General features: G+C 34.2%; 1 protein-coding gene across 1 annotated transcript in view; it reads right to left on the bottom strand.

The window, feature by feature from the left end:
• Positions 1-14,520, bottom strand: part of LOC111049624 (head-specific guanylate cyclase) — a 308,894-nt gene that overhangs the window by 22,335 nt on the left and 272,039 nt on the right. Inside the window, exons 9-10 of the mRNA XM_039438869.1 lie at positions 8,222-8,360; positions 614-780 (exon numbers count right to left, since the gene is read on the bottom strand). Coding sequence (XP_039294803.1) covers positions 614-780; positions 8,222-8,360 — 306 coding nt within the window. The remainder of the gene's footprint in view (positions 1-613; positions 781-8,221; positions 8,361-14,520) is intronic.

The raw sequence follows: 14,520 nt of genomic DNA on the forward strand, positions 1-14,520 counted from the left end.
ATTTTTATTTAGCCTATTTATCATGAATTCTTTTAGTAAACACCAATTTGAATATCAGAGTAATAAACTAATGGATAAAATTCCGGAAGACTTTATTAAGGATAAAATAACAAAAACCAAAATGAGATAATAAAATTGTGGATAAAACAAAACTCGTATTATTTTTAAATTGGGAACTGAGCTGCCTGAATCACCAATTTTGACAATATTAATAATTTATTATTGTGTAAAAATTATTAAAAATCAACAGTTATTGTATTATTTTTCTGTACATTTATATTTAGTTTATCAAGTACTTGAATTATCGATGAAATTCAACATCCATAGATTATATCATCCATCAACAGAATTGTTATTTGTACTGCTGTTAATAGATTAAAAAGAATGTATTGCTTATTTTTAGAACTCGTGGCTGGAGCTCAAGGCTTCTTTTTCCAGTCACACCAAAAACTATTATATTTCAATGATTATTTACATTTGTAAAAATATTTTTTGTAGTTGACAAGAAATTCATTATTCATTCCAATTTGAACTAGTCTTGTAAACATAGAGCTGCATGCATAAATTCACTACAATAAAGAACATTTTCAATTGTATTTGAATATGAACTAACCTTGTATACATCGAGCTGTCCACAGAAAATGTCGAACTCCTTGTAGAGACTCTCCAGCATGCTGATGACCATGAAGGGTGTGGCAGTCGAACAGATGCTCGTGAAGCCCACTATGTCACTGAACAGCATAGTCACGTGGTCGTGCGCCTTCGGCTCTATGGTTTCGCCTAAAAATGTCGGAAAAAGAATAAAAATGTGAATGAGATTAATGAAGAATTGAGAGTAACCAATCTCAATTCTGCATTTATGATGATTATAAATTATAAATCGAACATGAGTTGGATCGGAACCATGCATGAAAAAAGTGTCCCGGGTTTAATCCGGGCTGCTTGACAGTGTCAGAATGCTTCTGAATCATAATTTTCAATCCCAAATTGATTAATTGAATAAAAACACACATATGTTGTCAAATTCTACACTGTTTTATTTCGTACACGACCATGGTTTCGTGACCAAACCGGTCACATTTTCAAGTTGACTAAATCTAAAAGGTTAAGGTGAACGTTGAGTTGGTACATGTTAGCCAACTTAACTTTATACATTTGGTAAATACTTTATACATTCTCTTTACCAAATGTATAAAGTTACGTTGGCTAACATGTATCAATTCATATTCAATGTTTATCTTAACCTTTTAGCTTTAGTCAACTTGAAAATGTGACCGGTGTGGTCACGAAACCATGGTCGTGTTCCGGATAAAACTGTGTAGAATTTGACAACATTTACGTGTGTTTTTATTACTTTCCTTGCCCTACTACCATAGGTAAGGAAAGTATTGCTTTCCAAAAAAAATTAAGGTACCCTTATTTCAAGTTTTCTATACGTTTCAAGGTCCCCTGAGTCTAAAAACATGATTTTTGGGTGTGTGTGTGTGTGTGTGTGTGTGTGTGTGTGTGTGTGTGTGTGTGTGTGTGTGTGTGTGTGTGTGTGTGTGTGTGTGTGTGTGTGTGTGTGTGTGTGTGTGTGTGTGTGTGTGTGTGTGTGTGTGTGTGTGTGTGTGTGTCTGTGAACACGATAACTCCATTCCTAATTAATCGATTGACTTGAAATTTTAAACTTAAGGTCCTTATACCATGATGATCCGACAATAAGAAATTCAATAAAATTCAATTCAAGATGGAGGAAAAAATGACGGATGATTACTAAAAAACAATGTTTTTCACAAAAACGGCTCTAACGATTTTCTTCAAATTTATACCATGGATAGCTAGCTATTCATAAGCCCTATCAACTGGCATGAGTCTCATTTCTGGGAAAATTTCAGGAGCTCCGTAATATTCATAAGCAAAATGGCGGATAAAGACTAGAAAACCATGTTTTTCACGGTTTTCTCGAAAACGGCTCTAACGATTTTTTTCAAATTCATAACATGTATAGTTATTTATCAGCTCTATCAACTGGCATGATTTTTTTCCTGGAAAGCTATTGGGGGGTCCACCCCATCCTTGAGAAATGGACTTTGTAACCTCCTTCTCGTGCATGAGGTGGGTAGATCAGTTTATAAAAAGAACACAGTCATAGTCAAGATAATTCATCTGTAGAACAGCTGTTTTGACGACTTTTAAAAAAATAATCGAATTTCACAATTTACACAAAGGAAAAAGTACTCTGGAAACAATTTATTATAATATACACATATACAGTAGTCTGATCGTAGTTGCAAATATGTTGCCGCCAATCGTCATTATGTTATTCCCCTAAATTATTCTCGTTTGAGAATGAGGCTTGCAGTTCAATGAGCAAGGAAAGTTGTGTGAGTGTACCACACCAGATTTTTCAATCATGGAACGGTTCTACAATATTGACAATGACGAACCCATATTTATTTATTCATTTTGAAGAACCAATCAACATGATCAGAGTGAATTACACGAAAAACGATCATAAAGATGGCCCATATAGAATACAGTGATCGCATAGCAGACATATTACACTTCACGATTTATTAGTAGTTGGAATGGATACAGTGAAGAAGTAATGGAATACGGCTGGTTAACTCAGCAGAGACTGAGTGAATTTCTCCTGCTACACATGTAGGCCTATCAGCGTTTAGCATAGAATACGCAAGCGGCGAATCTTATTCATGCAGATTAAATCTCGTCCCTCCACCATATCTTCCTTCCTCACCAACCACCTCCTCATCCTCTTTCTCTTCTTCCTCCCACTTCTCCTCCACAAGAAGAAGAAGAAGAAGAAGAAGAAGAAGAAGAAGAAGAAGAAGAAGAAGAAGGAGAAGAAGAAGAAGGAGACGATGACGAAGGAGACGATGACGAAGAGGAAGAAAAAGAAGAAGAAGAAGAATGTGGTGGATGAAAAATATGAATAAAAGTTGGTGGAAGATAATTCAAAGATGAAGGAGGAAGGTAGAAGATGCGACGAAGATGAGAAGAATAAGAGGAAGGAGAAGAAAAAATAGAGCAAAAGGAAGAAAAGAGGCAGAAGAAGAAGATGGATGAAGAGGGTGAGTTTAAGAAGGAGAATAAATAGAAAGGAAGGAATAGGAAAAGAAAGAGAATAAGAAAAGGAAGGAGTTAAAAAGAAGAAACAGAAGGGTGAGACGTGATAGAAGTATCAGAAAAAGATGGAGTAGAAGGAGAAGGAGAAGAGGAAGAAGAAGGAGGTAAAGAAGAATAAGAAAAAGGAGAGAGAGGAGGAGAAAGAGCAGAAGCAGAAGAAGAGGAAGGAGAAAGATGAAGAGAAGGATAATAAGAAGGAGGAGAAGATGATGAAGATGAAGAAGAAGAAGAAGAAGAAGAAGAAGAAGAAGAATAGTAGAAGTAGAAGGAGAAGAGGAAGAAGAAGACGAAGAAGAAGATGAAGAATGATGTGGTGGATGAAAGAGGTGAAGAGGGGGTTGTGAAGGATATTTCAAAGATGAAGGAAGGAAGGTAGAGGATGAGACAGAAAAACAGCATGGAATGGAAGGAATGAGAAGGGGGGAAGGAAGAGATGAAGAACCAGAAAAAACAGAATTTTAGGATGTAAGTTAATAATCATAAACAGGAATTGAACGATGAGAAAGGAGAATGTGGTTAAGAAGAAGTGGAAGTGGACAAGTGAGCCGGATGGAATATGATTGGAGAAGTGTCAGTGACGGAGAATGAATAGAAAGAGGAGGAGAGTGATTGATGGAAGAGAAAGAATGAGGAAGGATGAGTGGGAGGAGGAGAAGAAAAAATAGGATGGATAAGAATAACGAATAGAATAGAATTGGAATAGTATCAGTGCCGGTGAAGGAGTAGGGTGAGAAGGAAAGTGGTTGATGGAGGAGAGAGAAGGTGTGAGAAGGAAGAGAAGCAAAAATAGGATAAATAAGAGGCATCCGAGTCAAGTGATCGCATGTCATTTCCATTCGAAATGTATTCTAAATCGCTACTGCTGCTCGCTTTCCCCCTCCCTCTCACACATGTCACGTGTCTCCAGAGATGTTATGACGGTTCGCTAAGATATGATCAGCACAAATACATATCGGGGAAAGAGATAGGAATAGAGAGGGACCCTATTCAGATAGGAAAGAGAGAGAAAAAGAACGAGGAAGAAAGGGACAGTACAAGTGAATTGAAGAAGATGATTTAGAAATGAATTTCAATATATTATTAATTCATATTACAATTTTATTAATAAACAAATCATATGATGAAGATGAAGAGAGAAAATATTCAATAATATGAGAAATGAATGATATTTATTTATTCACATTCGATAATACACAAATGTGATATGATAAGGAGAAAATATATCGAAAATTATTGAGAGAAATATTAATAAAACGAAAAGATATTTAAGTGATTAAACTGGTAAACTAGAGTGAATTTAAGGAATATGAGAAGATGAAGTAGGAATGAATTTCAATATCATCTTAATCCACATCAGTGAGAAGAAGAGAAAGAAATGAAGAAGATGAATAGAAAAGAGACAATATGATGAAGAGAATGAGAGTTTTGAAGAGAGCCAATAGGGAAGAGAAAGAGAACGAGGAAATGGGAAAGATAGTAATAATATGAGGAAGAAATCTACACTTTTGCAAAGAGAGATACAATGGAGAGAAGAGAGAAGTGGTAATGATATGGGAAAGAAATTCTACAAACTTATCGCGAGGGAATAACAAGCCACTATTGGAATCCGCTGAAGTTTCATAATAAGATTCCAAGATGCATTCAATGAAAAGAATTCTTAGCTCCCGTATTGGCATCCTACTTTTGAATTATTCAAATAAGCATTTATGAGCACTCAGAAGTAGTAATTTTGATTCCGAATGAAAAAATCTGGTGTGGTACACTCACACAACTTTCCTTGCTCATTAAACTGGGAGCCTCATTCTTAAACAACAATAATTTAGAGAAATAACATATTGACGATTGGCGGCAACATAATTATTTGAAACTACGATCAGACTACTGTATATGTGTGTATATAATTGTTTTCAGAGTACTTTTTCCTTTGTGTAAATTGTGAAATCCGATGATTTTTTAAAAATCGTCAAAACAGCAGCTGTTCTACAGATGAAATATCTCGACTATGTGTTCTTTTTATGAACTGCTCTACCTACCTACCTCATGCACGAGAAGGAGGTTACAAAGTCAATTTCTCAAGGATGGGGTGGACCCCCCATTAGTTTCCCAGAAAGGAGACTCATGCCAGTTAATAGAGCTGATAAATAACTATACAGAGTATGAATTTGAAAAAAATCGGTAAAGTTATTTTGAAAAAATCGTGAAAAACATGGTTTTTTTAGTAATTATCCGCCATTTTTCTCAAGAATATTACGGAGCTCCTGAAATTTTCCCAGAAATGAAACTTATGCTAGTTGATAGGGCTTAAAAATAGCTATCCATGGTATAAATTTGAAGAGAATCGTTGGAGCCGTTTTCGAGAAAACCGTGAAAAACATGGTTTTTTAGTCATTTTCCGCCATTTTTCTCAAGAATATTACGGAGCTCCTGAAATTTTCCCAGAAATGAGACTTATGCTAGTTGATAGGGCTTATAAATAGCTATCCATGATATAAATTTGAAGAAAATCGTTAGAGCCATTTTCGAGAAAAACGTGAAAAACATGGTTTTTTAGTAATTATCCGCCATTTTTTCCGCCATCTTGAATTGAATTTTATTGAATTTCTTATTGTCGGGTCCTCATGGTATAGGGACCTTAAGTTTAAAATTTCAAGTCGATCGGTTAATTAGGAATGGAGTTATCGTGTTCACAGACATACACACACACACACATACACACACACACACACATACACACATACACACACACAGACCAATACCCAAAAATCATGTTTTTGGACTCAGGGGACCTTGAAACGTATAGAAAACTTGAAATTGGGGTACCTTAATTTTTTTTGGAAAGCAATACTTTCCTTACCTATGGTAGTAGGGCAAGGAAAGTAAAAGTCATTTTATATTGTTTTTGATAGACGTCTAATCAGTTCCATATATTGTTAGTATTTCTATATAGAGATTATACTATAAGTCTGCATTATGAGTACTTAGAAGTAATTTTTTATTTTGAAAGTTATGCAATGTTGTTTTTGATGTCCATATCAGTTCCATAGATATTGTCAGTATTTCTATATAGGGGAAGAATGTGATCACAATGGGTGTTTTAGCGGAGGAATATAATACAACGGAATTTAACGAATAAAAGTTTGAACATAATGAAATTGTAGACTGTGTTTAACAGTCCTGTAGAACAAATGAATTATTGCTACTTTGATATTATGTAGAACACTATTATTCTACTATTATGATGTTATGTAGCTACTCAGATTTACTACTTAAAAATAAATAATTATTACTGATCATAACTGGCTCACACCACTACCTCCGTAAACAAAGCCGTAGTGCATTCGTGTGACGTCAGCACAGGTAGAGCTCCTACACCAATAAAAATTTGTTGATTTCAGCTGATCTATATTAGCCAGTGTTTCTATTGGTGTAGGAGTCCTACGTGTGCTGACGTCACACGAATGCTCTACGGCTTTGTTTACGCAGGTAGTGCTCACACCCAGCCAGCTATTAGTAGAGTAAATTAACTTTTTGAGTGTGTTTCATCATTACGTCATTTTCCCCTCCCCTATTCATTCATTCATTCAGTCATGTACGATTATTACAATCATATGAGAAGGCATAACAGGGCTTTTAGAATGGAATGGAAAAAGCTATATTAGAATAGGAATAAGTTATAGAATGGATAATGGAAAAATGTTTAGTTTAGCTAAATTCCGTGAGGTGATTACAAAACATGTTACATGTATTTTGGGTATGCTTTGAGATCTGAATTTAAACGAATCTGAACTGAATTACACAACAATTTTCAGATCTATTACATTCCCATTACATAAACTCAACTACTACAGGAATAAAACAAAGCGGTACATCAATTTATTTATCCAACCCTTTTGCATTCCAATGTCAGCATATTGTATGCCTAAGGCGAATTTCAGTTGCAATAATATACGTCTCTTGATAATATAGTTAGTGCAGTTTTCACATGTACTTCAATCAGATGGCGACATGAATTCTATTGATTACAAATTGCTTGATTATTGAATTACAAAAGCAGCTCGTAATTGTTTTATCGCCGTTCCAAATTGATGTTGCAATAATATATATGTCTCGATTCAGTCTACAATTTTAACATGTTTTTCAATAAGAAGGCTACATGAACACAAATTGCTTGGTGATTGAATTATAATAACAACGTGTTAAATGTATTATCATTCTAGTTCGTATGACATGATAGAGAAAACTCATTCTTGAAGAGACTATTTCGGAATGAGAGGAAAAGGAGATTTTATTTGAAGAGAGAGAGATAGATAGAGAGAGAGAGCTGTTGTTAATTCATGCCTTTAAGCTCCGACCACTGTGGTTGTGTTTTTTCTCGGCGAATCACAGCCTTTCAATGAGTTAACCTTCTTAGACTTTCAATGAGTTAACCAACTACCAATATGGCTAAATTTATGATACATATTCCGATTCTCAATGTTTAATACTTTAGTTCACTAGATACTGGTTTACAATCATAACTATATATCATATTCAATGGATCAATGGCTGTGACAACAAGACTGTAGCCTGTATAATCTAAGATCAAAAAACATAACAATCGAAACAAGAAGGGATTATCACAGTTTATGAGTTATACAAATTTCAAGAATTTAATAATATTTTAACATTCAATACAAATACAGGAGACTTGGTAATAATAAATAATATTTGCATACTACTTCAATTCAACGACCATATTTCATGTATGAAAGAAGTAAATAAGTAAATGACCGCATAGCAAGTTTAATATTTAAAAGTTTTTAAGTAAATGAATAAGAGATTATTAATGAAAAAGAATAAACGATTGAATGAACTCGTCACCACTGAATAATATCAATCAAGTATAAATGAATGAATTAATGAAAATAAGAGAATGGATGGATGATATTTTCTCCTGAAGGAATTTACGCTACGCAGAAATCCCTAGGTAGAAAAAAAAACGAAACAAAAATGAGGAAATGAAGAAACAGTAGAGTCGACTCAATGACAAGCTCGGCTACCTTGTTTGGTGGAAATAAAGTGAGAAAGAAAAGCGGAAAATCGGAAAACTCACCCAACCAAAGCCGTTTGGCGACATCTGGAGGGAAAATTAGGTGGAGTAGACTGACGTTCTTTTCTCTCTCCTTGTCTACTGCTTTATTCGCCTCTTCTATTGAGCTTTTCAGCTTGTCCATGCGTCTTCGTAGGCCATCCTACAACAAAAGAAACAAATAAATTTGAAAAAATTAATCTTTTTAGCTTTTTAGGTTGTGAATGCATTCCCGTAGGTCATCGTAGAGTGAAATGAATGGACAAGTTTAAGAATAAGATTGAAAAAAAGGATCTATTTGGACATAAAAACATGGAACCAATTATAGTCTGTGCAAATTTATTTCGGACTTGGTTGGGACATGCGCAGCAGAGAAAGCTTATAGCGGGAGGGATACAGAGGCGCGATGCTGCCGTTGTGAATCGGCCAGCGATCTCAAACTTCTAGTGACTGTTCATGTGATCATGCTACACATGCGAAGTTACCTGTCTGAGAGCGGTCAGACGACTGACGAATTGGCAACTGCGCTTCCACCTATTCTCACTATGATTGGCTGATCTCCCTCCATTTCTCTGCGCTGCATATTCCTCCAAGTCTGAAGTAAATTTGCACGGACTATAATCGCCCTTAAGCCGGGTCCACACTGAACAAAATGTTTGACATACATGTTCGGCAAACATGTTTGTTGAGGAGCTCAGGGACAAACATTTTAAAAAGTTTGGACAATCATTGTTTGTCAAGCAAAAAATTACTGTTTTTTCAAACGTTTTCATCGGCGCAACCAAAAACCTGTACTCCCCACTTACAAATATTTTGTTTAGTGATGCGTTCACACTGGCCACGGGCAAACATTGTTCGTCAAACAGAACAAAATTTGCACAAACCGTTTCAAAAATCATGTTTGTCGAACATTTGTTTAGACACGGCTTTAAAATTTATTTATTTATTCGTGGACAGAATCACAAAACATATAAATATGATAAGGAAGGAACAACAGGATTGGCCCAAATCTATTCCATTCCCAAATTTTGATAAATTAATAAAATGTCCAAAAAATAGGTTATGTTTCTACTGTTAAACGTTTAAGTTCAATTTTCGTCCAAAAATATATACAAGCTGAACATAAGATAAGAATAAAGAGTAAAGAAATAGAATTGGAATAGCAATGAGTTTAATAACTACCTCCTCTGTAAACAAAGCCGTAGTGCATTCATGTGACATCAGCACAGGTAGGGCTTCTAGACCAATAAAAACACTAGCTGATATAGATCAGCTGAAATCAACGAGTTTTTATTGGTGTAGGAGCCTTACTTATTGTAGGAGCCCTACCTGTGCTGACGTCACACGAATGCACTACGGCTTTGTTTACGGAGGTAGTGGTTTAATTGGGTTGGTAGAATTGGCCAACTCGGAATTTTTTGACTCACCATATGAATCAATACCATATGATTAGAGCAAGTAAGTTGGCGACAGAGAGTTAGGATAGAAGTCAATTTGAAGGCAATGAAGAAAATAAGGAATTGGAACTGATTGAACAATCCATTTGTAGAAACAGAGAAAGCCTATGCAGAGAAGAACAGACCTGTACATTTATAGCGTACCTAATACCAGATGAAACCTATACGTTTTTGATTGTTCGAAACTAAAGATAGTTCTATTGTAAGAGACCAAGGAGACAAATGGAGAGAAATGGTTTATATATTTTTCAATGACTCGTAAATATACAAAACGGTGATTTTAGAAGATCTCAATGCCTAGTGTAAAATGATTGAAACAATGTAAAACAATCCATTTGTAGAAGCAGAGAAAGATAATATGATTATTGATGTTTGATTCCTTGATTGCTTAAAGCTTTTCGTTCTTGGCTTAACCAATTTGACTGGGCCTTGTTCACTATTGTGTTTGTATAGTGATGAATATTTGAATATTCTTCTAGGTTTACACTAGATGTAGTTATGTTTGTGTTTATATATGTATACCGTATAAATTCTTTCAATTACATAAGCTTACAACCTTCTGACTTGTATAATGTCTAGTATTAGTTTTGATTTTGTCTATTTCCAATGTTGCTTGATGACAAAAAAGAAATTATTCATTTATATTCATATTTATAACTCAATTACCTATCATCTATACGAAACCCTCTTCACTTGGACCTGTTAGACCGTTACCTGATTAAGAAGACAATCACTTAACTTGCTCATGTTATTTGAACTTCATTCCAGCTACAAACATCTTGCCCTAATTCACCGTGAATGACATACACCCCGACAACATCGTTCTCAAAGTTCAATTATGTCTCTCTCTCACTCTCTCCCTCTCCCACCACTCACACTCACTCACTCACTCTCTCTCTTTCTGTGTCACTCGCTCTCTCTCTTTCTGTGTCTCATTTACTTTCTCTATCTATCTACCAATTCTAATAGAACCCTATTCTATTCGGAATGTTAGTCTATTCAACTATTAATTGAACCGAATGACAGGATGCAGATACCTTCTTCACACAAGGAGCTCTCTAACTGCGGTTAAAGTTAGCGACTAGTTACAAACTAGTTACACAAGTTTAACTGTTGTTAATCCGCCGTTGATGACTTTATCCACGATGTTAGCGTTCACACACGTTGGATATCCGTGAACGTGCCGTATACGTGTTATTTTATGCCTCAGAAGACGCTATCTCCTTGACGAAGTTTGTGATACATGCATGTAGTAAGTGCATGAAGTACAAGTTTTGACTGACATGTGTTGAGAAATTTCATGATATTATGCAAGAAAATTATGCCTTGTAGAGATAACAATGTACATATATTAACTAGTGAAGCATTTCTTCTATCCTCCATCTACATATATAAAAGCGAAATGGCATTCACTCACTGACTGACTCACTCACTCACTCACTCACTCACTCGCAGAACTAAAAATCTACCAGACCAAAAACGTTCAAATTTGGTAGGTATGTTCAGTTGGCCCTTTAGAGGCGCACTAAGAAATCTTTTGGCAATATTTTAACTCTAAGGGTGGTTTTAAGGGTTTAAAGTTCGTCTTTTAGCATATATATTCTTCTTACTCTCTTAATTATATTATTGAAAAATGTCCATACCATATGTTAATATAGAACTATAATCTAGAGAGAGTACCTCTTCAAAACAGTTGTTAACTGGTAACTAAATTAATAATTTTGTCAGGTTGGCATGAAGTTTGTGAAGTTGTGCTCCTGGGGGGGGTTATCTCTTATGATAGAGTCCCACGCTATGAAGCTATTGTGAGAAGTTGTGGATTGCAATTCCTTCACAGATAATACGATGTTTCTGGTATTTGTAAGAGCAGTCTCTAAATTCCCTCTTTTGCGAATAAATTCACAAAAAATTAAGGCCTTCCGGCTCGCAAAATTACTGGGTTCAAACCTCAGCTCTAGCTCAGTGGTAGAAACATGAATTTTATAAGTACAAATAATCACCATAAGGTTCAAGGACCAGGTATTGATAATTCTTACCGCTGCTTCTATGAAGTTCTTGAAGAATACCAGTAAGGAAACTAAAAGAATATTTGATGACTGATTATCAGTAACCATGTACCACTAGAGAATAATCAGGACCAACTATAGTTGTTTCTAGTTGATTCTTAAAACGCTCGTCGTGAATACAAGTATTCACCAATATACCCTTTCAAAATTCCTTAGAACTTACAACGCCAGTTCTTGAAGCTCTCTGGATCCTTATATGATATAACTGGAACCTTATTAATATAATTTCTTAATATACTTGTTCTGGCTGATAAAAAGAATATCATCAAAGGATGATAAATATTGAGTGCTCTGAATAAGGTTAATATTACTTGATTCTATGATTTTAAGTGCTGCTAAATATTTGTTGGTACCAAAACAGCTCAAACTATATAACACGAGATGATTGGGATATAATAAAAAATTCTATAAGTTTGTATGCTGACATAAAACACAAAATATATTCCCACAAAAAAGATGTGCATAAGATATTCGATATAACTATAATTCACTTAAATAATCTACTTTTAAAATCTGAATAATTATCACAGGCTTTGCCAATATTCACAATAATGAGTTTCAAATTCATAAATATATTATATTTAATACTGGTACTTAGACTTCCAATCAATACAAAATTCTACCAATAAAAACCTGTTCGGTCTATAAGTTTGATATGATATACTTGGTTCAATTACAAAATTAATATTTAATAAATTAATATTCAAACATGAGATCTCAGGACTTTTAATATGAATTCGGGCAGTGCATGGAAGTAAGCTTCCTACATATAATAAATAAATTTATAAAATGTTCTTGTGAACTATGTGATATTGTTCAACACGTGGTGACTCTTAATTTTAATTCAAATTAATAGGAATAGCGCTTTTTTATTAATTATTACCCCACTGAACGTAGAAAAAATGAGCTCATTTGGTTTGACTTATCACTCACTGACTGAAGTTCTAGATGTTCTCGTGGATTGAATAAATTATTTCCAATAATTAATTAGGTAGGCTCCTTTTCGTCACTGCTGGGCTAACGCGTGATCCAGATTTTTATAAGTTTCTTTCGAATTAAAGCTATTTTTATGGGAATCTTTACAATTACGAACTCCTTGACAGCACTGAGTTCACAAACAATTAACATTCAACAAACATACATTACATTTAAAAAAGGGTTTGGCTTAATAGTTCATTAAAAATTTTTAAAAGGAATAAGAAAAAACCCTAAACTCCATGTGCATCCTCTCGGGTTGGGATCTTAAGCCAGAAGAAGGAGGTTTTTAGAAAAACTTGCCTCTTCCTAGAATAATTCTGTAAGCTACTCTCTGATTGGCCTTCAATTTAATAGACTCAATACAATTGGTTGCCTTGGGAATCAGGGCTTCCTCGGCTTTACAATAGAAAAAATTAAATAAAAGAAGTTTTTATACAAATATATGGAGTGTTTATCTTAAATTGAATTCATAAATAAATCGTAACATACGATTTTAATAGATAATACATTTAGTTTTTATATGAGTTTTGTATACTCTTGATTTATCATGCTTTTTTAGACTATAACAAATACTTATACAGAAATAATAGTTATTTGTATTTCTACACATCGACTTCCTTTAGTATACATAATATATCCTTTATGAGTGAATTTTATATGATTCAACCGGTCATATGGGTTGATCGAATAATCAGCTGATTCGTTCAGTATTGGTTCTAATAATTATCGATTTATCCAAGATCGACTAATTCTTTTCAAAACGTAAACAAGTAATTCTAACCTCAATGTTCATGCATTTTATATTTCTTTTTTTTTTTTTTTTTTTTAATCCGCCAATAGTAATTATGCCGCTTTATAACTTTTTGATCTTACCAATGGTTCTCATAATTATTAATCACAATAATACATGTTTTCTTATCGTTGTTGATAATGCTATTACTCCTAATCGCTAATAATACTTGATTTGAGTTGATTTACTCTTTGGATAGGTCTAACCTTCTTTCCAATTTTATAGTTCTATTACATTTTATTGGCTCATTTAAAAATATTTGGTGGTTTCAAATTACCACGTGACACAAAACGCCCTCTGATTTCTGATTTAAAACGACAATTCGAGAATATAATATAAATTTTATGATCCAGTTGGTTTTGGATCAGAAATCATACATGTTACAAAGTCTGCTAATAACTCTACTGAGAATCCTACCTCCTAACAATTCAACAACATATACAACATAAATAAATTCAATTCAAATACATACGCCTTACATCGGCCAATCTCCTTCTACACACAATACACAATATAAACTATCTCCTCCTCCATACATAATATAAATCTTTTTCTAATCCACGCTCTGCCCTCAGGCCAGAAGCACATTTGAATGTTGGTGCAAAATCATTGCCAACCTAACAAACTGATAATTCTCCGACTTGCAGAGTATAACATATTTTCTCCCCCAACATAGAACAGTGATTGTACATTTTCATTTCATTCTCTTGCAGAAATTGGGCTTTGTTTTCATATAATGGATATTTATAAGGATAATCTTTGGTAGGTTTTATCAACAAGAACTTCTTATTCCTCTAATACATTGAGACTTTGGCTTAATGCTTTTGGTGGTAACTATGCGGTTTGATCATTTGGCGGATAATTTTAGTGATTTTCTTAATAGTTTATACATAAATAATAATAATATAATATTTTTTATAATATCTCTACATGCAATTCACATTTATGACACTTGATCTTCTCTTATTCGGGGTATCAACTTTGATGATTTAATAGGCACTGATCATTCTGGTCCTCGTAGTGAACAGCTGA

This window comes from Nilaparvata lugens, chromosome 12 (assembly GCF_014356525.2).
Source record: "Nilaparvata lugens isolate BPH chromosome 12, ASM1435652v1, whole genome shotgun sequence".
NCBI classification, from domain to species: domain Eukaryota; kingdom Metazoa; phylum Arthropoda; class Insecta; order Hemiptera; family Delphacidae; genus Nilaparvata; species Nilaparvata lugens.